The sequence below is a fragment of the Dromiciops gliroides genome, chromosome 1, assembly GCF_019393635.1.
Source record: "Dromiciops gliroides isolate mDroGli1 chromosome 1, mDroGli1.pri, whole genome shotgun sequence".
In the NCBI taxonomy this organism is placed as follows: Eukaryota; Metazoa; Chordata; class Mammalia; order Microbiotheria; family Microbiotheriidae; genus Dromiciops; species Dromiciops gliroides.
Genome location: NC_057861.1, coordinates 749,963,707 through 749,990,733, shown reverse-complemented (window position 1 = coordinate 749,990,733; position 27,027 = coordinate 749,963,707). Strand labels below are relative to the sequence as shown.

Sequence of the window (27,027 nt, the reverse complement as noted above, 5' to 3'; positions counted from 1 at the left end):
CAAGAGAGAGTGGAAACTCTGAAAACTGAAATTCTGAAGGGAAAAAGGAAAACAATTCCAATGAAGAAGAAAAGGAGAATCAGTTATCTGAAGAGACTGATGCAGATGAACAGGGAACTCACCAACCCACTAACTTAGATTTTAAGGGTCAGAAAACCTGAGTTGAAGTAACAGCTATATGACTGAAGCCAAGACGCCAAACACCTCAGTGTTGCCAGATGACTCGGGTTGCAGAGCAGGTGCCTTCAACTGCACTGGTAGAAGGAGTTTCCTTATGGCAATGAAATTGGAGATTCCAGTCCAAAACGTGGACAGATGAAGAAGAAAGGGCAGAAAACAGGATGAATATTAAAATGTATCATCCTTCTATGAAAACGATGTTATGGCTCAAAAGGTACTGAGGTTGGCAAGGAATTCCAAGAACTACAAAAAGAAGGTTATTTAAGCTAAACTGGGGGTGAAGAGAATTTAAAAAAAATAAAAAACAAAACAAAACCCAGAATATCTCCTTGAGGTGGATAGAATAAATGAAAAAAGTTAAGGCAGAGCCACTCAATTATTTTGCTTCATTTTATCGCTTCTGGCCCTGAACATAAGAACAAAAATGATTAACAGAGAAGTTGATACCTAACATAAGTGAGATTTTGAGAAGTCATCTGGTCAGGATGAACTATATCCTCAGCAAAGTAAAAGAACCTGCACATGTGACTGATGAGCCACTGATTGCCAATGATATCTGGAATGTTATCGAAGACTGAAGAGGGACCATAGGCTTTAAACAAAGTAAAAAGCCACAAAACCAGAAGTTGTACCAGCCAAGGCAGGGACTGTGCCATGTCACTATATAAGCAAATTAACACAAGACCTGAATAATTCATTTGATTTATTACTAAGCACATGCCTAAGGGAGAACGGGGAAGAATTTAAACAGTTTTACTCACTAGTTTTTCTCGCTCTAGTCTTTGTATTAAACTCTCCAAGTTACTTCCAGTTCTCGTCTTTTCTATAACTTCATAAAGGCTGCAATACATTCCATTCTTCAATACTGACATAAAAAAATACACAGTAAGGCACTAAATCCACGCTTTTCATGTAATATTTTTAATCAAGTTGTATTACGTTACCTTCCTTTGCACCTAAGTATGTTTCCTTATAAAAAAGGGCTGGAGGAATTTTCTGCTTCAGTTGGTCAATGCTCATAACAGTTTCGACATCTAACTTCTCAGGACTAGAAAAAAATTGAAAAGAAAACAAAAGACTGTTTCCCTCACCTGCATCTTTCATGCTTAATCAAATCGATTAAATAACATATACAAATAGACTTTTATGGAAACCAAAAGTGAATATTTCTGAAACATAGAAACAACTATCCTGGTGATAATATCAAGACCGACATTTCAAGTCTTAAACTTTTTACTATATACATAACATTAGCCAAGCAAAACACAAAGCAATGCAAGAAAGTATTTTAGCCCCCCAGCTGGTCTTCCATTGTTATAACTTCTGAATACTTATGGAAATCTGCAATGGAGAAGGAGCATTTAATTACTAGTTCAACACGCCTTACACAGGAATACTACGGAGTCAGGAAACCTGTTCTAGACGTACTCGCAAGTGTCTAGGGACTCTCACCACCACCAGGAGATCTGATCTTCCCCCTTACATTTGCCCCTCCACATGCCACCCCTAAGCCACACAAAACCCATCTGGAGTACTCTCATGGCCTGGATAAAGTGAGAATGGCCCATTCTAATCCTTCCAGTGAGATAAAAATACTACCAGGGTCTTACCAGATGCCTCGATGCTACTTCCTCCAAATGCAAAGAACTGTTGTTTGACCAAGTTGATGTAAAAAACCCTGGGCCCAGCCAGCCACTCCACTGAAGAATCCTTAAGACTCCTTGGCTTCCCATCCCCCTAAAGTTGAGCCTTCTTTTATGTGTTGTCAGCCCCAGAAGGGGAGCCCCTTGAGAGGAGCTGTCTCACTTCTTCCAATTGCATGTTTAGCAGAGTACTTAGCAACCAGTAGGGGAGATTCCTGGGTCAGTCCTTCTTTGACCCACCTTGCCCCGCTCATTTTAGGCACACTGTGGGTGTGGTGCTATAGTAGGATGAGAACAAGACTTTCCAGACTGACTCTGTGACTCTGAGCACATGTCACCTAACCTCTCAGTGCCCCAGCCAACTTTTCGACGACTAGAAGCTACAAAGCAATTGGCAATGTGCATTGGTACAGGGGTTTTCCTCACTGGGAACACCCTAAACTAATGAAAGCAAAGGTCAAGGACTCAAACCCTCAGAGAGAGAGACAGAGACAGAGACAGAGAAGACAGAGAGAGAGGGGAAAAAGAAAAATCTGGAAAGATGCTTAAGAGATCAAAAATAATAAAATAGTATGTTGCAGAGTTGAAAGAAACCACAGAGGTTGTCAGGTCCAACTAGTTATCCAGTTCAAAAAACTCTTCTACATCTAAGGCAAGAAACCATATGAGCTTTACCAGACCACCCTCTCCAATGAGGAATTCAATGTCTAACTGAACAGCTCAATCTCTTTTCTGATTTCTCTAATTATTAGAAAGTGGTTTTGTTTTTTCTTATACTGAGGGATCTGAAATTTACAACCTTGTACTTTCACCCTTTGGTTCTAGTTAGCAAAGCATTTAAGTTCTTCCCCATGGAGATAAAATTAGTCTCATCTTTTTCTTTATTATAATCCTTCAGATGTTTTCAGACAACTATTTTATCTCCTCCCAAAAGTCACCTCCTGCTGATCAGACATCATCCTGCCATTTGTCCAACTATCTTGTTGGTTCTCCTCAAAATCTCACGGGGCCTCAAAGACCAAAGAATACAAATCATAACAAATAAAAACAGCCCTCAACAATGTATCTAAACAAGAGGTCATAGGCCTCTGCTCCACAACTCCAAGATGAAGTAGCCACTACCTCGTAAGGAAGTCCATTCTACTTTTGGAAAACTCCAGTCAACCAACAGGGACACATTTGGCATTTCCTTGGTGCCAGGTACAATGCTAATGCTAAGCACTAGAGATACAAAGAGAGGCTTCTGAACAATCTCACATTCTAATCATGGAAACAACATGCAATAAATTATACTTATAACATATTATTATAGTGTAAATAGAAGAAAGTAATCTCAGGGCGACCACATCATCATTGGGGAGAAACCGGAAAAACCTCCTACGAGTGGGCTTTAAGTTGAAGGAACTTGAAGGAAGCCAGAGAAGCAATTACGTGGGGATGAGGAAAGTTTGTATTCCAGGGAGTAGGAAAAAGGCATGAAATCAGGAGATGGAGGGCTACAGGAAGAATTACAGTATCCAAAGTTGCAGGATTATAGACTACATGGAAAAGAATCAAGCAAGTGTAAGAAGACTAGAAAGATGGAAAAGATTTCACCTTGTCCATTCTCTACCCAATTCTTTTTAATGACTGGCTACAGGTTTATCCATTATAGCAAAATTTAAGCAGATTTTACTTTTATTTATCATTTCTTTGATTTATTGGATTCCAAGTTGTATCTCCTCTAATTTTTAATATCTCTTTTATGTTGATTTTAGATTTGTTAGCATTTTCAGGTCATAAAGTCTTTCTTTTTCTACTTTAAGGTATGTTTGTAGCGACATAAATTTTGCCTGAAACTGCCTGAGCTGCAGCCCTGAAATTTTAGTGTATTGTTTCACCATCATCATTTTCTTTCACATAATTATTGTTTCTATGATTTGTTCTTTGACCCACTCATTCAGGATTTCATTATTAGATCTCCATTTGGGTCTATCTTTTGTTTATGTTCCTTGAACTGATTGTTTTTATTACATTATGGTCTGGAAAGTATGTCTTTCTTGTTTCCACCCTTGTACATTTGTTTGCAATATTTCTGTGCTATAGCATATGGTCAATTTTGTGAAAGTTCTATGGGTCACAAAAAAACATTTTCATTCAGAAGAGGCCGTAAGTCTTTTAGATCAAGTTTCTCCAGCATTTGCTGAATTCTCTATTTCCCCTTTCTATCGGATTTATCTAAAACTGAGAACCGAAATCTCCTGCCACTGCTGTATCTTTGTAGCTTTGTCTTCTAGTGGATCTTAGATTCTTGAGCATTTGGAGCGTGTAAACTTAATGACGTCTGTTTGTTTGTTTGTGGTTCCTCTCAGCATAGTATTTTCTTTATTATGCTGTGAATTTTTTTTTCCTGTTGTCAGATAGCACAATTGCAAATCCCCCTTTTTAGGTTTGATATACAGTAAATTATCATCAAGCCTCTCATTTTTATTCTGTATATGTCTTAATTCTTTTAGGTGCATTTCTTATAAGTAACAGATTATGGGATTGTTTTTATTTTTAATTCAATCTGTCTTTTTCATTTTATTTGATTGTTTAACCTATTAATATTTAAAATTAGGTTTGTACTTTCCTCTGTTCATCTCTGGTATTTGTTAAAAACAGAGACAGACTAAAGAAGAAATCATCAGAAACAACAGAACTCAAATAATTCAGTGTTTGATAAACCAGAATATAAATTACTCAAAGAAGAATCCCTTATTTGATTAAAAAAAAAAAACGCTGGCAAAAACTGGAAAGCCATCTCAGAGATTAGGTTTAGACCAGCAGCTTACAGCATATTCCACAATACATTTGCTAAATGGAAATATGACTTTTAATATTAAAGATCCCATTATTAAAAAATCAAAATATTAAAAAAAAATCAGAAGAAAAGCAAGTCATATTCCCTCTCACAGCTAGGTAAGTGACATATTGTTAACCATACAAGGGACAGATGCAAGTACAGAAGATAAAGTAGATAACTTTGATTACATGAAATGCAAAAGTTTCTGTATAGACAAAAGTAATGCACCTGGGAAAAAGACAGAAGTAAATGAAGAGGAACATTTTTTCTACCAAATTTCTCTCATAAGAGAGAAAGAGAAGCCATTAAATCTCAAAAAAATTGCAAACTATTTGCAACCATAGGAAAGAATGCCCCTCTTATTAATAAGAGAACTGCCAATCAAAACAACCCTAAAGTTTCACTTCATGCCCAGCAAATTGGTGAAGATGGACCAAAGATGGAATAGTCAGCGGTGGAGGGGTTTTCAGAAGACAGGCACAATACTGCACTGCTGGTAAAGCCATAAATCAGTACAACCATTTTGGAAAACAACGGCTAGAATGCCCATACCCTTTGGCCCAGTGATTCCACTATTGGGCTTTTATCACAATGAGGCCACTGATATTAAAATCCCCAATATACCAAAGTTTTCATAGCAGCACTTTTTGACATAGTAAAAAATTTAAAACAATGATTCCTATCAACCGGAAAATCTCTAAATAAATTGTGGAGCATGAACAGATAGGTGGCCTTGATATTTTTTTTTTAAAAATCAGAAGGCAGTTCACATTCTCTCGCAACTAAGCAGGAAATATATTTTTTTCAAATTATGTTATTTTTTTCCAGTTACATATAAAAACAATTTTTAACATTTTTGAAAAAAATTCTGAGTTCCAAATTCTCTCCTTTCTTCCCCACCCCTCCTTTCCCCTTCCTTGAGAAGGCAAGTAATCTGAAAGATTATACATTTGCAGTCATGCAAAACATTTCCATGGCAGATATATTGCAAAAGAAAACACAGACACCATTCCCCCTTCCCCCCCCAAAAAAAGTAAAAATAAAAGTTTTTAAAAGCATGCTTCTATCTGCATTCAGATTCCATCAGTTCTTTCTCTGGAGGTAGATAGCAATTTCATCACAAATCCTTTGAGACTGTCTTGGATCGTTGTATGCTGAGAAGAGCTCAGCCAGCTTGTAACTGATCATCATTCAATATTGCAGTTACTGTGTACAATGTTTTCCTGATTCTGCTCACTTCACTTTGCATCAGTTCATACGTCTTTCTATGTTTTTCTAAAAACATCCTTTATTTCTTATAGCACAACAATATTCCATCACAATCAGATACCACAGCTTGGTCAGTCATTCCCTAACTGATGGCCATGCCCTCAATTTCCAATTTTTTGTCACCACTAAAAGAGCCACTATAAATATTTTTGTATACATAGGTCCTTTTCCTTCTTTTTATAAATCTCTTTGGGATACAGACCTAGTAGTGGTTTTGCTGGGTCAAAGGGTATACACGGTTTTATAGCGCTTTGGGCATAATTCCAAATTGCTCTCCATAATAGTTGGATGAGTTTACAACTAGGAGGTGTATTCTTAATGAAATATTACTATGGTATAAAAAATGGTAAATGTGATGAATACAAAGGAGCATGAAGAAATCTCCACAAACTGATGCAGAGTGAAGCAAGCAGAGTCAAGAAAACAACAGACAATGACTACAATGTAAATCCAGAAAGAACCACCAAAAAGGTGGGGGGGGGGGGGGGGGGGAATTACAAAGAATAATTACAAAATTACAAAGAATAAGTGTGGTTCAAAAAAGAAACATGAGAGGACACTATCATGGTGCCTTGTATGTAGGCAGGAGATCCACAAGTGTTACACACTAGACATGTTTTCAGATTTTGGTGTACTGACCAGTTAAGCTAATTTTTCTTTGAAAAATATTTCTTATTATATATAGGATGGCTCTCTGAGAGAGTGAGGTGTTAAGGATACTGGTGAAAATTATGGTGGTGTAAAAAAAGAAAAGACATCAATGAAAACTTACTTTTCAAAAAAGGCAGGAAAGGACAAGGTTGTGAAGGTGTTAAATGCCACACAGCCAAAGCACTGGTGGTGACAGCGGACCCCTGGACCCCTGGAGTTTACAACTATCGCTGAAGCAGGGAGGCGATCAGAAGATGGTCACAACAGTCCAGTCAAGAGCTAATTGTAACAGAGTGGCTGAGTGAGATGAAAGATGCTGTGAACACAGACATGACAAGACTTGGAAACAAAGCTGAGAAGTGCAGAATGATCCCTAGGCTGTGAGTCCAGCTGGGAGGAGAGCAGGGCTTGCAACAGTTAAGAAGAGAAGTATGGACAAGAGGAGGGTTTTAGGAGTTCTGCTTTGGACATTTCCAGTTTGAGATATCCAGAGGAAATGTGTCTGTGTCAAGTCTAAATCTGTTTCTCTGTTAAGTCCACCCACTACTTGAGTTCTGCCCTCTGGGATAAATCCTACTAACTCTTACACATGACGATCCCTCCAGTACTTGAAGACACCTATCAAGTCATCATCTTCTGTCTCCTCAGACACTGCCACCACCCTGGTCCAAGGCCTCCATCACCTCATGCCGGGATGCCTGCTGCTGATGGATCTCTCTGCCTCCAGTCTCTCCACTGTAGGGTCTACCTTCTAACTCAGCTCCCCAAATGACCTTACTCAAAGCACTCAGCACCCAACTCAAACTCCAGTGGCTCCCTATAACATCCAGGATCAAATGAAAATTCTCCTTAAAGCCCCTCATCCTGGTCCCTGCCTCTATTTCCATTCATCTCATGCCCTTCTCCCCCTACGCAGTCCACAATCCAGTGATACCTGCCTTGTTGCTACTCCCACAACAAGACTTTCCATCTCCTAACCCGTGGCCTTGGTCATGGGTTGGCCTGTGGGCCCTGAATGCGTTTCCTCATTCTCCCCACTGGCTAAATTCTCTGGCTTCCTCTGAGACTTAGTTCAGATCCTGTCTTCTGCAAGAAACCCTTACCATCACCAACACCCCCAGCGCCACTGTCTTCTTCATGAGGTGAATGCCCATTTATCCTGAGTAATCTTGCTTGTGTGCGGTTGTTTGCAGGCTGTCTGAGCACTGTGAAGGTCGGGACTATGTTTCTGCCTTTCTTTTTATCTCCGCATTGGGCCAGGCACTTAAATACTTGTTGATTGGGGCTGGTTTTCTTCAAGTAGTCCCTGCTGCAGGCTGAACATTTCCATTTCTTTCAACTGAGCCTCACAAAGAATGGTCGCTTTCTCATGCTGGCTGGACACTGCTCTGCTTATCGATAGTCTTCCTAAAATGTAGCCCAGAAACCTGAAGATGCCATTCTAGATATGCTGTGACCAGAGCAAACGAACAGATCTTCCTACTTTTCCAGAGGTTGGAAGAAATGCCCTCTGGGATGCTATGATGTTAATGAGGGTGATGAAGTCTCACCTCCCTAACCCTGTACACAAGGCCTCTCCGGATAGCCTCACACTGCATTGAACTGACAGCTGGATCACCCAGGGGACTTCTGCTGGAGCCCACTAAAATACCAAAATACAGTTCAAACCACTCTGTAACAATATCTCCCAAGCTTATATTCATAAAATTTATTTTTTTAAACCAAACTGTGAGACTTTACATTGAAAATCATCTTCTTAGATTTGGCCCAACGTTCTAGCCTGAGAAGATCTTGGTTTCCCTATCCATTCTGTTACCTGAAAATCTGAGAAGCAGAACAACATGTGTGCATTTACCCAAGTCACTTTGCATGGCACAGAATGAGAATCAGGCGCCCCAAGTCCCAGTCCTAGCTCTGCCACTTACTCCCCTCTGTGACTTTAGACAAGTCAATCAGTGGGCCTCAGAGGAGCCCAGAGGCGAGCAGAGATGCTCAAGTCCCCCAGATGACGAGTCTGGGCTGTACCATCCTCTAGCCCAAAGCTCTGCCTTTTTCCCACAAGAAGAGCACAACTGAAACGCTTTGGAAAAGCCTCTATCGCATTCTACCGATCTAATCACTGTTGGAAAAGAAAGCGATTGGTCCAGCAAAACCTGTTTGTATTGAGACATGTCGGCTCCTTGGATCACAACTGCAAGATGTCCCCTAACCATCCTTTCATAACACACTCCACAATTTTGACAGGCAGCGGTCATGTGAGTGGCACATGGGCTTCCTGGTTCCATTTTCTTCCTCCCAAATCCACCTGCTGCTTCTCACACTGAGGACGGTAACTCAGCAATCACCCCTGCCACTCTTTTAATAATCTGCACTCAAGTTTTTTGTGGGCCTCATGACAACTGCAGCCCTGAGCCCTGTCTTTTCTCTCCCCTCTGTCACCTGGAGATCTTTTCAGCTTCCAAGGGTGGATTCCCACATCTATTTAGCCAGTGGGAGGATCTCAAGCTGCAGACCCACAGTACCAGCTCTCAAATGGACACAGCAAAATGAGTGCCCTGACTTGCCCGCACCTGAATTCACACTCTTTCCCTCCAATCTCTACCATCCTCCCACTTGCTCAAGCACTCGGCCTCAGAGTCATCTCTCATCCCTCTCCCTCTTCGCTTCACATAACTACATAGCTGCCAAATCTTGCCATTTCTACCTCCACAGCCTCTCTCAGGCTCTGTTCCTTCACACTACTCACCTCACCACCAACCCAGCCCATGGCACCTAGGTGGCATAGTGGACAGAGTACTGGACCTGAGAGTCACAAAGAAGACCTGAGCTCCATCACAGCCTCAGTCTGACACTTCCTAGCAGGAAGACTCTGGTCAAGTCACTTAACCTGTCTGCCTCAGTTTCCTCTTCTATAAAATGGGGGAGACAATAATAGATCCTATCTGCAGAGCAAACCTTAAAAGATCATATCGATGTTCCCTGCTATTCTTCACTCTATGTCTAGAACCAGCCTCTTCACAGTACCCTCTCCTACCCTACATCTAGGATCCTGATTCCTTTCAAAGGTTAGGCCAAGTGCTGGTTCTTGAAGTCCCCAGTGGCTAGTGCCTCCCCCACAAAGTACCTTGTCTTTATTTTGTATATAATCTCATGTACATGTGGTCTCCCTCCCCTGACAGAATAGAAGCTCCTTGAGGCCAGGGACTTCAGTGTCCGTGGGATGGACACTCACGGGGGGGGGGGGGGGGGGGGGGGGGGGGGGGGGGGGGGGGCAGGCTGAGAATACAAATAAATCCATTTCCTCTAACAAAACCTCCCATTAAAGTTTAAATGACAATCCAAAAACAAAGGAGGAAAGTTTAAAGAACTATTCATTATTAAGTCCCAAAGTTTGATAATAGCCTTCTAATCATTCTCTTCTCACAATTTTAAAAATACTCACAGTTTGAAGGGAAGGAAAGGAAGGGTGGCTGATGTCAAAGAAGCACAGCACAGAAGCTTTCCTTTGTTTAAAAGCTCTCCTCTCCATAAGGTGTAATCTGTTTTATCTAAAGAAAAAACATGAAGAAGTGACCCATTTGAATCCAGGAAAATGAAGTAAAAGCAACCTAGGAAGAAAACTACAAGTTAAGTGAAAAAACCTCATCCTATTGAAATGAGTTTTCACAAACTGAATCTAAATCCTGTGAGAGTCTTATTAATTAATGGTGTGATTTCACTGTCAAAAGCAGCTTACGATAAGGCTAGAGAACAGGAGGCCAAGGCAGGAAGATCATGGTACTGGTCCAGCCTTGGATCCATCCTGGCTACATCACCAGGGGTGAGATAGTTGGCTGCAAGATGCCAACCAGGATTGGCAGAAAGAGGCTGCTCATCGCGAGAGAATTCCTTGTAACAATGAAATCCAAAGTCTAGTACCTATTCATGTGACAAGAAATTTAACACCAATCTAATTCAAGTCAGGTATAATGACAACAAAAACTCTGAAAAACAAATAGCTATCCCTCTTCTCTCCCAAAACACTGAGAGCTCCCTTAAATATTTTTCTTCTTAATGGGGAGCAAAAATTTCGTTAAAATATTCAATAAACAATCCTAACACTTAACCCAAACCACGCTGCAATCTGTTGTTAAGTCTTTTTTCAGTTGTATCCAACTCTTCATGACCACATTGGGGGTTTTCTTGGCAAAGATATTTGCCATTTCCTTCGCTGGCTCATTTTACAGATGAGGAAACTAAGGCAAACTAGGTGAAGTGACTTGGCCAGGGTCACACAACTGATAAGTGTCTGAGGCCAGATTTGAACTCAGGAAGATCAATATTCCTGACTCCATGCCAGGAGTCTATCCACTGCACCACCTAACTATTGCAATTAAACTAATATCCACATACCTCAAATTTAGATGAACTAAAACTAGACCTGCTGCAAATACCCACGTCCTCCTAGGGAGGGCAAATACGGTCCCAGCATGCATTGGTGGCACACTATCTTTTCCACCTACCCTAATTTCAGACCAAAGAAACTGACTGAAAATTAGCCAGGAAATAAGATGATTTCATACAAGACTCTGAAAAAATGGTCCTAAGAATTGTTTATTCCTACTGTTATTCATTACAATCCCACTTTTCTTGAGAAGATCATTTCTTATGTGTTAAAATTAGCTGAGACTCTCAGTCACTCATTTACTTTTTATACAAGATAAAGAACCGGGAGGGGGATAAAAAAATTTATGACTATCTAGTAACTGTAAAATTCCAGACAAATCCTCTCTTTGTTTATTGATAAGCTCACAACCAGCTAGGACTCTAGGATTATCTTTGGCATGTAAATCTTCCTCCTCTCAATTAGTTCAATTGTAAACTCTCACAAGACTGGCTTTGAAATGTAATTCTCTTCACTTTATCTCTGAAGGCCAAACTTTGTCTCTCCTTCCCAGGAAAAGCGTGAGATCCTGCCTCCCCTTAGCCAGATGTAAAACCAAAAATTATTCCTTTGTCTCTGTACAGATGTAATTGAAAACTGTAAGTCTTCTGAAGCCTCCAATACAGCTCAGATTTATGAAGGATTCTGCTTCTGTACTTAAGCATTTAAAAAAACAAAAAACACACCTAGATTTTGCCTCCTAGATCTGTGTTTACAGTTTCCGTAAGCAGTGGGATCTATCAATGAACTCCTGAGTATCTCCACAAGAGAGTTAAATTCCACAAGAGGAAAAGAATGTGGACACGGTCTTTCAGATAACACATTACTCTCCCACTCTGTGCCCTGCATGCATCACAGCCTATTTGGCCAATACTGGCCATTCCTTTTAAATAATATTCTATCTTGTCCCCAAGCCACCGCCTTGTGCCTAAAAGACATGTGTTCCATCCCCCACTCTGCTTCCTTCAAATCTCAGCTCAGTTAACAGATGTGAATGTTAGGTCCTCCCTTATTAAAAGCAAAGATTGTTGTTTCTTTACTTTTATCCACAGTGCTTAGTACATAGAGGAGGCATTTAATAAATGTCTATTGATTGAGTGGCCTTGAAGCTGGTGCAACAGCATTATACCCCAGTAGGAAAATATTCAGGAGTAGAGCAAAACTGCTACTACAAATGACCAAATTCACTCACTCTTTAAGAGAAACTAGAGCAAAGGGTTCCCAGGCAATATGGGTGATCTATCAGCCTATCTCCAAGTCGATTTTCTTGATTGGGGGGAAGGGGGAGGGGAAGGGGAGGGCAGAAGGGGGTGCCTTGGAAGATTCAATTCACTGTTGTTTAAAATTGTAAGAAAAACTGGAGATTTTCCAAATCTTGCCTGTCGTTTTTCTTGGTTAACATTCAACGGTTGAATTGCATGATTTTCCTAACTTAGATGACCCTATTAGGATGATCAAAATTATATTATTCAAAAAATAAGTAAATTTCATGAAATGCCAGAACTCTTGATGATAATACAATTTTTATATAACACTGTTACTATACTTCATAAAAACAAAGAGCAATTTGCTAATTAAAAGCCTAACTTTTAGAAAAATAGTTCAGTTAAATTACTCAGGCTAAAATACTTTATCCATAATTTAATACATCTCTTATTCAATCTAATTTTGGAAATTTACTAATAAACATTAATTATTTTGATAAAGTATTTATTAAGCTCCCAAGTTTTTACCTTGCATGGAAAGTTCCAAATATTCTTCAGTCATAAAAATTTTACTCAAATTGTGGGCAAATATGAAAGGAGGGAACGAGTTAAAATATTACTGAAAGAGGGGAAGATAAATTATATTTTATGTGGCACTTCCTTTTAAAACAAACTGAAATACTACCGATTGCTACAGTCATTTCCGAGGATTTATTCATACAAAGATCAGGGGAATTTGGATCTGTCTCACAGGGTGTCTTCTCTCCATTATGGTAGAGTGCTGCTGCTATGCTTCTGGATTAAATTTAAATTCATGGCAATGGCACAAAGGAATCAAAGTAATTATCTCCTGACTCACATGAAATTGTTTTTCAGTGTTTTGAAATAGAAAGTACAATTATTACTCCAGTTAAACAAACTAAAGTTCAGAGATCAAGTGATCTGTCTGCTAATTCTAAGCTCATGTCAGACATAGGATTTAAACCCAACATTCAATCAACAAGATTTATTAAGTCCTACAGGCACTTGGGATGCAAAAAAAAAAAAAACAAAACAGTCCCTGACTTCAAAGAGCTTATATATCCTTATATAGGTCTTGTCAGTAAAGCCAGCATTCCTTCCACTATGTGATACTGACTCCATAAAACATAATCCAACAGAGAAAAGTAAGTTACCAAAACAAGGTTTTACGAATAAACGAGACAGAATCATTTGCTTAAGGATAAGATTCAACCTAAAAGGAGGGATAGTGGAAATGTGTCTAAAATAAATAAGATTTACTGTTATAATGACAGAATCTTAGAATGATGGGTCATTCATTAAGTACTAGAAAACTAAAAGCCTCATCTTCAATTTATCACACTCAACAAAGCACAGAAAGATCCTAAATTCAGAAAAGGGAGACACAAAAGAAGTCTAAGCCTGCTCTCTACAGGGACAGCTAGGATGCTGCTCCCTAATAACTTACAAAAACAAAAACTTAATCCTGACCAATTTTTCTAATCCTAGGAAAATGTAAGCTAAACATTAGCTATTCTTGCTTTGAGTTACCAGTACAACCTATCCTTATAGATGGAAAAAAATCTACTCATATTTTTCTATAAGCAAACTTTTAGAAATTTCAAACAAGATTTGGCCAATTTAAACTGCACTACAAAGACTGCTGCTTTTAAGTGATCCAGTGATTGAATATATTTCAATATTCCGAGAAAATAATACACTATTAATCCTATATAGACTCTCCTCTTTAATATAAATAGCTCCATAAAAAATTATTCTTTCAATTAAATTACCAAAACAAAAGATAAGTGTTGATTGTCTTACCTGTGCTTCTCTCTACATTAAAGCTGTTAGACCTGAAAAGGAAAAAAAAAGACATGTCTGTTAAATGATTTTTAGACCCCTATTTTAACTCCAATCAATAATATTCAACTTCATGTGATTCTATATGAGTAGTGATTATTTTTGTTACAGTTGTATTTTAATATAAATTTAGTCAGTCTATTCATTAACATTAGTACATATTTTACATAGCTTACATGGAGGGATAATTAGATATATGGTTAGATTCTTATATTACACCCAAAAAATGTAAACTCCAAGTTTTAGGTTCACTAAAACACAAGACGCTCCACCCTTTTTTCTTGATTAGTAAATGGCCAAGATAACCTACAGATATGGAAGTGACCAAGCCCAGCAAGGGTGGAATGTCCTAATTGTACCAAAAGTCTCCCAACTATTTTTATTGTCCCTCAGCCTTTCATCATCACCCTCTACATCCCAACATGAAGTGGCAGAGCATGCTCTATTACCCAACATAAGGAGGCACCTCTCCTATGATCATCAGTCCCTCTTGAGAGCCAAGGCATAAGTTTGTCACCCAATGACATTCTGTACTTTGCTCTACATCATCTGTAACATCTAGGTATCCAGCACTATAAAACTAAGGCCCCAAAGGAAGGGGGCATCTCAGATAGCAAGGAAGATCTAAGGTCCCATTCACTGAAGGAGGTCCAGACCCCTTAAGAAATGGTTATTGGTTGGGGCCCCTGCACCAGTGTCTTTTATTGCAAATTAGCCATTTTTCGACCCCACATTACTTACAATATGTGAGTTTTTATGTTTTTATTTGCCAGTCCCACCATCTGTGTAGCATCACCTTAGCCTCTGCCCTATTCAACTGAGGGCCTACCATATGCAAAGCCCCATGCTAAGTGTAAGGCAAGGGACTTAAAGGGTGAAATGGACTGAATACAAAAACCTAAAGAAAAGCAGGCCTCTGGATTGTTAAGGTGTTCCCAAGAAAGCAGGAAGAATGTGGCATGTATCCAACAAAGTATATTTGATAGAGTATGATCAATACAGACAACAGTTCCGTCAGCATCTGTCTGAGCAGCGCAGCCAGCGAACAGGCAGAGCCAAAAAGATCCCACTTCCGTTCTCTCCTTGTCTTTTAAGCTCGCACCCCAGAAGTGGAGTACTTAGCAGCCAGGCTGGCGTGCGTAGCCCATGCATGGCCATCGGTCTCCTCCCCGAAAGGGTGGTCCTTCAAAAACTGGTGTCTTTCCGTATTCACTAACCGACGGTTAAAAACTTTTTACCACATTATATTATGGCTACTTCCAGAAAAGCTCATTCCATTCTGGGGAAGAAACCAGGGAGGGCTTCATGGAAGTGGCATTTGAAGAATGAGTAACATTATGATGGATAAGGAAGTCAATGATGAGCAGGACGCCATCAGAAAAACCCAGAGAGACCTACATGAGCTGATGCAACATGAAATGTACCATATACAAAATAAAAGCAATAGTGTAAGACGAAGTGCTGTGAATGACTTGGTTATTTTCAGCAATGCAATGATCCAAAACAACTTTGAAGGACTTATGAAAAATGCAGTCCATCTACAGAGAGAGAACTGATGGTGTCTGAATACAGACTGAAGAATAATTTTTTTTTTATTTCCTTTATCTGAAGTTTTGTATTTGTCTGTTTTCTTTCACAACCTGGCTACGTGGAAATGTTTTGCATGACTGCTCATATATTATACCTTATATTGAACTGCCTGAGTTGGGGGGGGGGGGGGAGAGAGGGATTTGGAACACAAAGTCTTTTTTTTTTTTAATCTGATGTCAAAATTTGTATTTACATGTCATTTCAGAAAATAAAATTCTAAAATGAAAAATTTGAGAAATATTTAACAAAAAAATTAAAAATAAAATAGAACATAAAAGAGAGAAAGTCATCAGGGAAGTCTTTCAGCTGTAAGGTATAAAATGTATTTCCACCTTACATTCTTTTTTTTTTTCTTAGTGAGGCAATTGGGGTTAAGTGACTTGCCCAGGGTCACACAGTTAGTAAGTATTTAAGTGTCTAAGGCCGAATTTGAACTCAGGTCCTCCTGAATCCAGGGCCGGTGCTCTATCCCCTGCGCCACCTAGCTGCCCCCACCCTACATTCTTACTTAAGAAAACTGGTCTTAGAATGTAGTGTGGCCATAGAAAAGAGTATGTAGAGGAAAGATGTGTGAAATCACACTGGGGGAAAAAAATCCATTGGAAGTGAAACAAAGATTCAACCTAGACAGGCTACATGGCTGTAATGATATATTAATAAGATCAATGAAGGTAGGTTTTTCTTAAGTGGTTTACTTATTTCTTTTGCCTTCATCGTCATTATAAACAAAAAAGCAACTTTGTTTTACCATTGTCCTTTCAATTTCCAGCAGATAGTAACCATTTGAATCTCCCAGGCAGCACTGCCTCACCCACAATACTCTCATCATTTGTGTTACTATTTGCTCTACAATGATGATTATTGTTCTATCTCATGTCTTTTTCCAAGAAGAGATATTGTGGCTTCAGACTTTTAGACTGGTGCTCCTCAGATAGTGAGATTGGAGAGGTAGGTGTGTTATACCTATTGATACTACCAAGGATTCATAATCTCCTTTCAACAAGCATTCATTCCCTCCCCTAGTCTAGTACAACTCAAAACACACTCATCTGGTTCAACTCCTTCCCACAGACTTCTCTCAGGAGGATCCAGGAGAACAGATTTTTTCTTTCTTTCTTTATTTTTTTGGTGAGGCAGTTGGGGTTAAGTGACATGCCCAGAGTCACACAGCTAGTAAGTGTCAAGTGTCTGAGGTCACATTTGAATTCAGGTCCTCCTGGATCCAAGGCTGGTGCTCTAACCACTGCGCCACCTAGCTGCCCCTGGAACAGACTTTTAATGTCTTATCCCTCACTCTCACTACATCAGGGGCTTTTCCCATACCTGTGTTTTTGGTCATATATGTCACTGCTTCTGTCTTTTGTGCCATTTCTCAAATGGGTCGTGCCTGGTAATAGTTAGGAATAACCCCCTCAAAACCAGCATTCTGTTGAAACCAACAATGTTGTTCTTTCCGGACTCTATGCATAAAAACCATTTTACATCTTCAGATCTTCAATCGATCCATCAATAAGCATTATTAAGTATTCTGGGCACTGGGTTAAGTGTTAGGACTATAAAGTCTGTTAATTTTTTCAAAATTGCTGAGTTCACTATGATTTAGGATGCCAGACTGCCAGTTGCTGGATAATCAAGGCTTCAACTGCCTATTACAATGTCCCAACCTCAGAGAGTTTATGCTCTGGTTGAAAAGATAAAACAAACAAAAATCTAGCATAAGGTAAGACGCCCGATAAATGTGAATAAAACAGAATATGAACAGGTAGCTTCTAGAACCTACCTCCAAATTATCCCCATAGTAAAAAGAAAAAAATTTCCGTGTTCTTAGAAGAGATTCAGTACCAGGAGATTTTCTATTATTAGTTCATTTAGTTCTATTTCTTTGTCTAACAATGCATTATTCAAGATCTCTTTTGATCAATTCAAAATGAACTCTTGGTTTGAACATCATATATTCTATAGACATTCCTCCATTTCTTTTGCATTACCGAATGTTAGTATATAACTGACCGTGGTAGTTTTTAATCATTTTAAAAAACTGTTCTGATTTGGTTGAGTTCACATTGTTCTTGTCCTATTTTATTGATCTGATTTTTTTTGCCTCTTCTTTTTAAATAAGTTGACTACAGGTTAATCAATTTTGTTAATCTTTTCAAAGGAATGGCTTTAAATTTGCCGTTTCTATAGCCTCGTTAATTTCCAGTTTGTCTTTAGAAAGAGGAAGGAGGGATATTTGGAGAAATTTTGGTCACACACACACACACACACACACACACAATAAAAATGTATTTTATAAATGAATAAATAGGTAATACAAAAAATTTAGCATAGCACTCAAATAGCATGGTTAATTAAGTCATCTAAATAAATTCAAGGGATAACCAAGAAAGAAAAACAAGAAATGGTTCTACCATGTTTAAAGACAAAGAGTAAGTACTCATTTCTTCAATATAACAAATATTTATTGAATATTTAGCAGGAGCACATAAGACATTATACTGAGTGTTAAGACTTAAAAATTTCACTAATACCATTGTCTAAATCTTATCTTACCTTGTAGTTAAAAACTTTGGAGCTGGCACATCATCTTTATAAGCAAAAGATACAACAGCATATGGACACACATGCCTTGGTCTTCGCCTTAGTTCGTCAAAGCCATATTCATAAAAATAATACTAAAAATTTAAAAATATAACATTAGGTTGATTCGAAAATAATTTATTAGTAGTATAAACTTAAATATTAAATTTACTATTATGCCCACTTAACTGCAAGGGTCCTTGTGATGCCCAAATATAAAAAGTCACACCATGGAAGAAATGACCTTTCCTATCTATAAATGGGGATGGGATCAAAAGCAAACAAGGGACAAGATCACAGAAGATGAAATGGACAAACCTGATTACATAAAATTAAAAGCTAATCGGACTACCTAAAAATTATTTTATAGAGCTAGAAAAAATAGTAACAAAATTCACCTGGAAAAACAAAAAGTCAAGAATATCAAAGGAAATAATGGGAAAAAATGCACAGGAAGGTGGGTTAGCGGTACCAAATCTGGAGCTCTACTATAAAGCGGCAGTCATCAGAACTATCTGGTACTGGCTAAGAATTAGAGTGGAGGATCAATGGAATAGGCTAGGCACAGGAGACACAGTAGTAAATGACATTAGAAATGTACTGCTGGGGGCAGCTAGGTAGCACAGTGGATAGAGTACCGGCCCTGGAGTCAGGAGTACCTGAGTTCAAATCTGGCCTCAGACACTTAACACTTACTAGCTGTGTGACCTTGGGCAAGTCACTTAACCCCAACTGCCTCACTAAAAAAAAAAAAAAAAAAAAAATGTACTGCTGGATAAACCCAAAGACCCCAGCTTCTGGGATAAGAACTCAGTATCTGACAAAAACTGCTGGGAAAACTGGAAGAGAATATGGCAGAAACTAGGCATAGACCAACATCTTACACCTTATACTAAAATAAGGTCAAAATGGGTACATGATTTAGGCATAAAAGGTGATACCATAGGTAAATTAGGAGGAAGAAGGAATAGTCTACCTTTCAGATCTTTGGAAAGGAGAACAGTTTATGACCAAACAAGCGATAAAGAATATTATGAAATGCAAAATGGATGATTTTGATTACATTAAATTAAAAAGTTTTTGTACAAACAGAAGCAATGCATCCAAAATTAGAAGGGAGGCAGAAAGCTGGGAAACAATTTTTATGGCCAGTACTTCTGATAAAGGCCTCATTTCTAAAATATAGAGGGAACTAAATCAAATTTATAAGAATCCAAGTCATTCCCCAATTGAGAAATGGTCAAAGGATATGAACAGGCAGTTTTCTGATGAAGAAATCAAAGCTATCTATTGCCATATGAAAAAATGCTCTAAATCACTATTGATTAGAGAGATGCAAATTAAAACAACTCTGAAGGGGGAGCTAGGTGGCGCAGTGCATAGAGTACCAGCCCTGGATTCAGGAGAACTTGAGTTCAAATCCGGCCTCAGACACTTTACATACTTACTAGCTGTGTGACCCTAGGCAAGTCACTTAACCCCAATTGCCTCACCAAAAAAAAAAAAACCCCAAAACTCTGAGGTACCACCTGACACCTATCAGACTGGCTAATATGACAAAAAAAGAAAATAATAAACGTTGGAGAAGCTGTGGAAAAATTGGAACACTAATGCATTGTTGGTGGAGCTGTGAACTGATCCAACCATTCTGGAGAACAATTTGGAATTATACCCAAAGGGCTATAAAGCTGGGCAATACCCTTTGATCCAGCAATACCATTTTTGGGTCTTTTTCCCCAAAGAGATCATAAAAAATGGAAAAGGACCCACATGTACAAAAATATTTATAGCTGCTCTTTTTGTGGTGGCAAGGAATTGGAAATTGAGGGGATGCCCATCAATTAGGGAATGGCTGAACAAATTATGGTATATGAATGTAATGGAATTCTATTGTGCTGTAAGAAACGATGAGCAGGGGGAGTTCAGAGAAACCTGGAAGGACTTGCATGAACTGATGAGTGAGATAAGCAGAACCAGAAGAACATTATACACGGTATCATCAACATCATGTGTTGATCAACTGTGTTAGACTAGATTCTTCTCACCAATCTAATGGTACAAGAAAGTTCCAAAGGACTCATGATGGAAAAGGCTCTTCAAATCCAGAAAAAAAAGAACTGTGGAATATGGATGCAGATTGAACCATACTATTTCTTTTGTTTTTGGTGCTGTTGTTTTTCTTTTTTGAGGTTTTTTCCTTTTTGCTCTTATTATTCTCTTATTACATGACTAATGGAGAAATATGTTTAATGTTACATATATATATATATATATATAAAACCTATATCAGATTACCTGCTGTCTGGGGGTGGGGGGTGGGGAGAGAAACTTGAAATTGGAAATCTTATCTAAACAAATGCTGAAAACTAAAAAAAATTAAAAATAAAAATTTTTTAAAATAAAGCTAATGGGAACTCATAACACAATCGCTCCAAAAAACATCCAAATAACGCCATAGAAAAATGCCCCAAGCAGCAAAACCCACAGAAGAATGTGCTGAAATCATCTTCCAACCAAGAACAGCTTGGAAGGTCAGAAGGAGGGAGCTGCTAAGCCAATACAGGAGTTGAGCCCAACCCCACAATCGCCCTGACACAGATCCAGTCCCAGGAAGGCCTCACCAGAGAAGCAGACCCCCAGAGTCTCTGAATCAGCTGAAGAGCCAGTGTTGTTTGAAACTAAGCTCACAGTCTGGTGAGGGGGCTGAGCCCTGGGCAGGGGAGAGACTACAGGGGTCTATCCTGGTGCTGAGGCAGAACTTGGATTCTACACCCCTGCTGAGAACCAGGAGGTAGGCTCGAGTAGCAGTGGCCCAGGTCGGAGAGGGACACAGGCTCATCAGAGCTAACAACCACAACACACAAAGCTGGTTGATTAGCAAGTTGGTCTGGGGTCATCTAAGGACCAGGGAACAGGCCGGGCGAGTGAAGAACCTGATCCTCCTTAAATCATACCACCTGGGACTTCTTAAGCTTGGGATACTGCAGCCTGGAAACAGTGCCCCACTTTAAGGAGCTAAAAGTCAAGTAAAAGAAAGGCAAGATGAGCCAACAGAGAAAGGGGAGGACCATAGAAAGTTTCTTCAGTAACAAGGAAGACCCTCAGAGGAAGATGTCAACATCAGGGCCCCTATATCTAAAGCTTCCAAGAAAAATACGAATTGGTCTCAGGACATAGAGGTGCTCAAAAAGGACTTTGAAGATAAAGTTAGAGAGGTAGAGGAAAAAATGGAAAGAGAAATGAGGGTGATGCAGGAAACACATGAGAAAAAAGTCAACAGCTTGAAAAGTCAAATTGGCCAAATGGAAAAGGAGGTACAAAAGCTCTCTGATGAAAATAATTGCCTAAGAATTAGGATTGAACAAATGGAAGCCAGTGACTTTATGAGAAACCAAGACACAATAAAGCAAATTCAAATAAATAAAAAAATAGAGGGCCATGTGAAATATCTTCTAGGAAAAACTGCTGACCTGGAAAATAGGTCCAGGAGAGATAATTTGAAAATTATTGGTCTACCTGAAAACCACGATCAAGGAAAGAGCTTAGACACTATCTTCCAAGATACTCTCAGGGAAAATTGCCCTGAAATTCTAGAAGAGGCAGCTAAAATAGAAATTGAAAGAATCCACCGATCACTTCCAGAAAGAGATCCCAAAAGGAAAACTCCTAGGAATCTTATAGCCAAATTCCAGAGCTCTCAGGTGTGAGTGAGATTTTCCCCATCCCTTAGTTATAAGAGATTTACTATAGTTATAAGTGATTTGATTAAGATAATAATCAATATATTAACTTAAAAAATTGTGATTTATTCTATTTCATATAGATTGCATAAGGTTAAAAGGTTAAGTCTTTCCCCATATTTCTTAATTTTCCAATGACAAGCATTAGGTAATATCACAAGATCTAGTAGTCAGCAATACTATATTTTAATAATCACGAGTGCCTATAAGAGTTCACGCTGTTGACCAGTGGCCTAACAATGATCCACCCTATTGTTATCATAATGCTGTCATTTATAGTCATTTAGATAGTTCCTTATATTTCCTAAGAATATGTTTTAATTTTAGAAATGTAACTAATGATATAATACTGTACAAGTGTAACTTTGGAAGGGTATATAAACCCATGGATTTTGTGATTCTGGGTCTTTCAGGCCCAATGCCTGGATGACCAGATTTATTGGGAGGCTAAAACCCTCTCAATAAACCTATTGGTTTTGTTGGGGGACTAACCCTCTCTCAATAAACCTATTTGCTTCAGCCTGGAAACTTTGTTATTTTCGTTCTTCCGTCGGACTTAAAAATTTTTCCCGACACAGGTCAAGGAAAAAATACTGCAAGCTGCCAAAAAGAAAGAATTCAAGTACTCTGGAGCCCCAGTCAGGATAGCACAAGATCTAGCAGCTTCTACATTAAAGGACAGGAGGACATGGAATATTATATTCCAAAAGGCAAAGGAAATGGGATTACAACCAAGAATCACCTACCCAGCAACACTCAGCATAATCTTTCAGCGGAAAAAACGGGACTTTAATGAAAAAGAAGACTTTCAGATATTTGTGATGAAAAGACCTGAACTGAATGGTAAATTTGACTTTCAAATACAAGACCCTAGAGAACCATAAAAAATTGGAGGTGGGAGACATACCTGGGGTTGTACAGTGGGCAACTGTCTTGTGTCTGAGGCCGGGTTTTGGCTGGGATCCCCCTTGGTCCAGGGGTGATGATTTGTCCACTGTGTCACTTAGCTAGGTGATAACAACTTTAGGGTTAAATTGGGGGGTAAAGGGAATTCACTGGGGGAGGGGGAAGGGCAGAAGTGAAATCCTACATGAAAGTAACAGGAAAAGGCTTATGGAGTGGGGGGAAAGATGGGAGAGGAGCAGGGCAGTAAATGAATTTTACATTCATCAGAAAAGGCTCAAAGACCTTAAACTGATCAGAGCTGCCTCAAGGAGGGACTAACACACACACCCAACTGGGTGGAGTAATCTGTTTAATCTGGGCAGTAAATGAGCCTAACACATCAGAATTGGCTCAAAGACCTCAATCTCATTAGAATTGGCTCAAGGAGGGAATAATGTACACACTCAATTGGATGGAGTAATCTCTCTAACCCTGCAGGAAAATAGGAGAGGAAGGGGATAAAGAGAGAGGGGCAAAAGAAGGAAGGGCAGAGTGGGGGAGGGGACAGACAGAAGCAAATCCCTTTTGAAGAGGGATAGGATGAAAGAAGACGGATAATAGAATAAATATCATGGGGAAGGGAATAGGATGGAAGGGAAACAGTTAACAATAGTAATCATGAAAAAGAGAAAAGGGGGAAAAATTTGTGCAAAAAAATATTTATAGCAACTCTTGGTGGAGGCTAAGAATTGAGAATCAAGGGAATGTCCATCAATTGAGGAATGATGGAAAAAGCTGTGCTATATGATTGTAGTGGAATGGTCTTGTGCTACAGGAAATGACAAACAGGAGGATCCCCGAAAAACCTGGAAAGACTAATGAACATCGATGTATGGTGAAGTGAGCAGAGTTGGGAGGACATTGTGCATAGTGACAGCAGTATTGTTCAATGAGCAATTGTGAATGACTTAGCTACTCTCAGCAGTACAATGATCCAAGACAATCCCAAGGAACTAATGAGGAAGCTTACTATGCACCCCTATAGAAAGAACTGATAAAAAGAACACTTGTGGATTGTACATATATAACCTGATTGCAATCTTGTGGAGGGGGTAGGAAAGGGAGGGGGAAAAATTTGGAACTCTAAATCTTATGAAAATGAATGTTGAAAACTACCCTTACATGTAACTGGAAAATAAAATAAATGTTTGTTGCTGAAAAAAAATTTAAAAAATAAAAATAAATAAAGCTAAAGCAGCTGATTAAAAAAAAATCTTTGTAAGCAAGTTTTTCTATTAAAAGTCTCATTGCAGGGCAGCTAGGTAGCACAGTGGATAAAGCACCGGCCCTGGATTCAGGAGGACCTGAGTTCAAATCCAGCCTCAGGCACTTGACACTTACTAGCTGTGTGACCCTGGGCAAGTCACAAGCCTCATTACCCCACCTCTCCACCACCACCCCCCACCCCCGCCCTAAAATGTGAATTCGCATGGTTGTTCTGGAAAGCAATTTGAAACCATGCATACTCTGTAACCTAGCATACCACAAGCCTAAACCACAAAACAATCAAACAAAAAAAGGTACTATATACCCTATAGCACATCATTTTGTGGTGACAAAGAACTAGAAACTAAGGAGGTGTTCAACCGGGGAACAGCTAAACAAACTATGGTATATGAATGTAAGAAATGAAGAGATGATTTCAGAGAAACCTGAGAAGATCTGTATGAACTTCTGTGGAGTGAAGTGAGCAGAACCAAAAGAACAATACATATATCACAACACTGTAACAATCAACAGCTTAGTAAGCTTTAACAACTCTATAAACACAATGACCGACCACGATTTCAGAGGACTCATGATGAAGAATGCTATCCAACCCCTTTAGTCCCCAGACTAAATATGGAGAATGTGACATATTTTTGGATGTGGCCAATATGGGAATTCTTTTTCCAATGATGGGCAAGAATGAGTGGAAGAGAGGAAAGTAAATACTTGTCAGTTTTTTTAACTTTTTTTTTTTTAATTTGCTCTGGAGTCCCTAGTATTTAGGGGGCAGTTATTTTTAAATGTCAGCAAATTGGCAGCTTGAATCTGAATTTCATAAAAGGTTCTAAAGATAATTTTACAAAAGTCTGCTTAACCTATAACATAACCCAAGTATACTACTACTATTTCATATTTATAAAATATTTTAAGATTTTTGAAGTACTTTCTTCACAAAAAAGAATAAGTGAGAAAGGGAAGGAAATATTGCCATCTCCATTTTATGGATGAGAAAATAGACTTGAGAGGTTAAGTGATTTTCCCATAGTCCCACAAGAAACTTGTCTGAAAAACAAGAAAACTTGTTTTCTCAGGCAAGATTCAAACCAAGTCTTCTGACTCCAAGTTTAATACACAATAAATAGTAATATGACTATTATTTATTTATAATACTCTATCATGAGTCCTAAGAAAGTATGCCATCAGTACCTTCTCCTTTAGTATTGGTGGCACTACACATTTCTAAAATGGGGTTAAAACAGGGTGGTATGTGTGTGTGTGTGTGTGTGTGTGTGTGTGTGTGTGTGTGTATGCAGGTATGTATATACACATGCATATATACACATACACATATATCTGTATAAATAATATATTTATTTTTACTTTTTTAAGTGGATTTCTAATTTTTCTTGAGAAAAGGCAACTGTCAAGGTATAATCATTCCTAAAATCTCACGAAGTAAGGAAAAAAGAACAGCTGGGTCCAAGTTTGAGTTCATGTAAGATACAAGGCCATAGTCCATTTCTACTATCTCCATTTGGTGATTCATAAGCTATGGCCAACCTAAACACCAAGGCAGGGGGAATGGGGGTATGGGGAAATGGCAGGAGGGACAGGAGTAGAAATATTAGCACTTAAACATCCAAAATGACTGTGGTCCCCTTTCAAGTACCAGGGACCACCTTGGAAGACTGTACACATTAAATGATGCCACCATTATTCAAACATTCTTGAAACTGCTTTTCTGTAACTGCCTTCAAAACCAGCTTAAAAGTCACAAACTCAGCATCCTTCTCTATGTAGTCAACACCTTATGGTTATCCAACTTATTCATCACATTTAGATGCAAAAAGATTCAACTGTTTTTGAAAAGTCAAGTGCAAAAGACAAAGGTATGCCATGACTAAAGCTAATCAAGGCAACTCTAACCCAAAGAATTCCAAGAATACTTGCAAGGAGAACAAGTATGCACCAGTTTACCTCACTTTGTTGCACTTCGCAGATACTGTGTTTTTTACAAATGGAGAAGGTTTGTGGCAACCCTGTTGAGCAATTCTATCAGTGTCATTTTTCCAACATCATGTGCTCGCTCACATGGTGTCTGTGTCATATTTTGGTCATTTTTGCAATATTTCAAACTTTTTCATTATGATTATATTTGTTATGGTGATGAATAATTAGTGATGTTACTATTATAAATGTCTTGGAATGCCACAAACTGTGCCCACAAAAGACAATGAATTTAACAGATAAATGTTGTGTATGTTCTGACTGGTCCACTGATCAGCCATTCCCCCATTTCTCTCCCTTTCCTTGGGCCCCACCACTCCCCGAGACAAAATAATATTGAAATTAAACAAATGAATAACCCTACAATGGCCTCCAAGTATTCAAGCAAAAAGAAGAATCGATCAATGTGGCACACTTCATTGTTACCTTAGTTTAAGAAATTGCTACAGCCACCCCAACCTTCAGCAGCCACCACCCTGATCAGTCAACAGCCATCAACATTGAGGCAAAACCCTCCACCAGCAAAAAGATGACAATTTGCTGAAGGCTCAAATGAGTGTTAGCATTTTTTAATCAATAAAGTATTTTTAAATTAAGGTATGTAGATTATATTCTAAGACACAGTTCTATTGCACACTTAATAAGACTACAGCATAGTGTAAACATAACTTTCATATGCACTGGGAAACCAAAAAGTTCTTGTGACTCACTTTATTGCGATAGTCACTTTATCATGGTGGAATGGAAACGAACTCACCAAGTTGTAACGATTGGAATGATGCCACCTGCTGGAGACTTACTGTAGAAAAGCTCCGCCATGAAAAGGAAGGTCTTTGAGGGCAAGACCATGCGTCTTTTCTTTGGCATCAGGAAGTGATGTTTGCTAGTGGGAGGAAGA

General features: G+C 38.8%; 1 protein-coding gene across 8 annotated transcripts in view; it reads right to left on the bottom strand.

Annotated features, from left to right (window-relative positions):
* Positions 1 to 27,027, bottom strand: part of TASOR (transcription activation suppressor) — an 88,254-nt gene that overhangs the window by 36,904 nt on the left and 24,323 nt on the right. For 7 of the 8 annotated variants that reach the window (XM_043978644.1, XM_043978645.1, XM_043978640.1 and 4 more), the window contains 5 exons: positions 18,202 to 18,323; positions 14,020 to 14,051; positions 10,010 to 10,115; positions 1,125 to 1,228; positions 942 to 1,045 (listed from right to left, as the gene is read on the bottom strand). In XM_043978644.1, coding sequence (XP_043834579.1) covers positions 942 to 1,045; positions 1,125 to 1,228; positions 10,010 to 10,115; positions 14,020 to 14,051; positions 18,202 to 18,323 — 468 coding nt within the window. Of the gene's footprint in view, positions 1 to 941; positions 1,046 to 1,124; positions 1,229 to 10,009; positions 10,116 to 14,019; positions 14,052 to 18,201; positions 18,324 to 27,027 lie in introns of those variants that run through there. The other variant, XM_043978647.1, reaches the window with a different exon arrangement.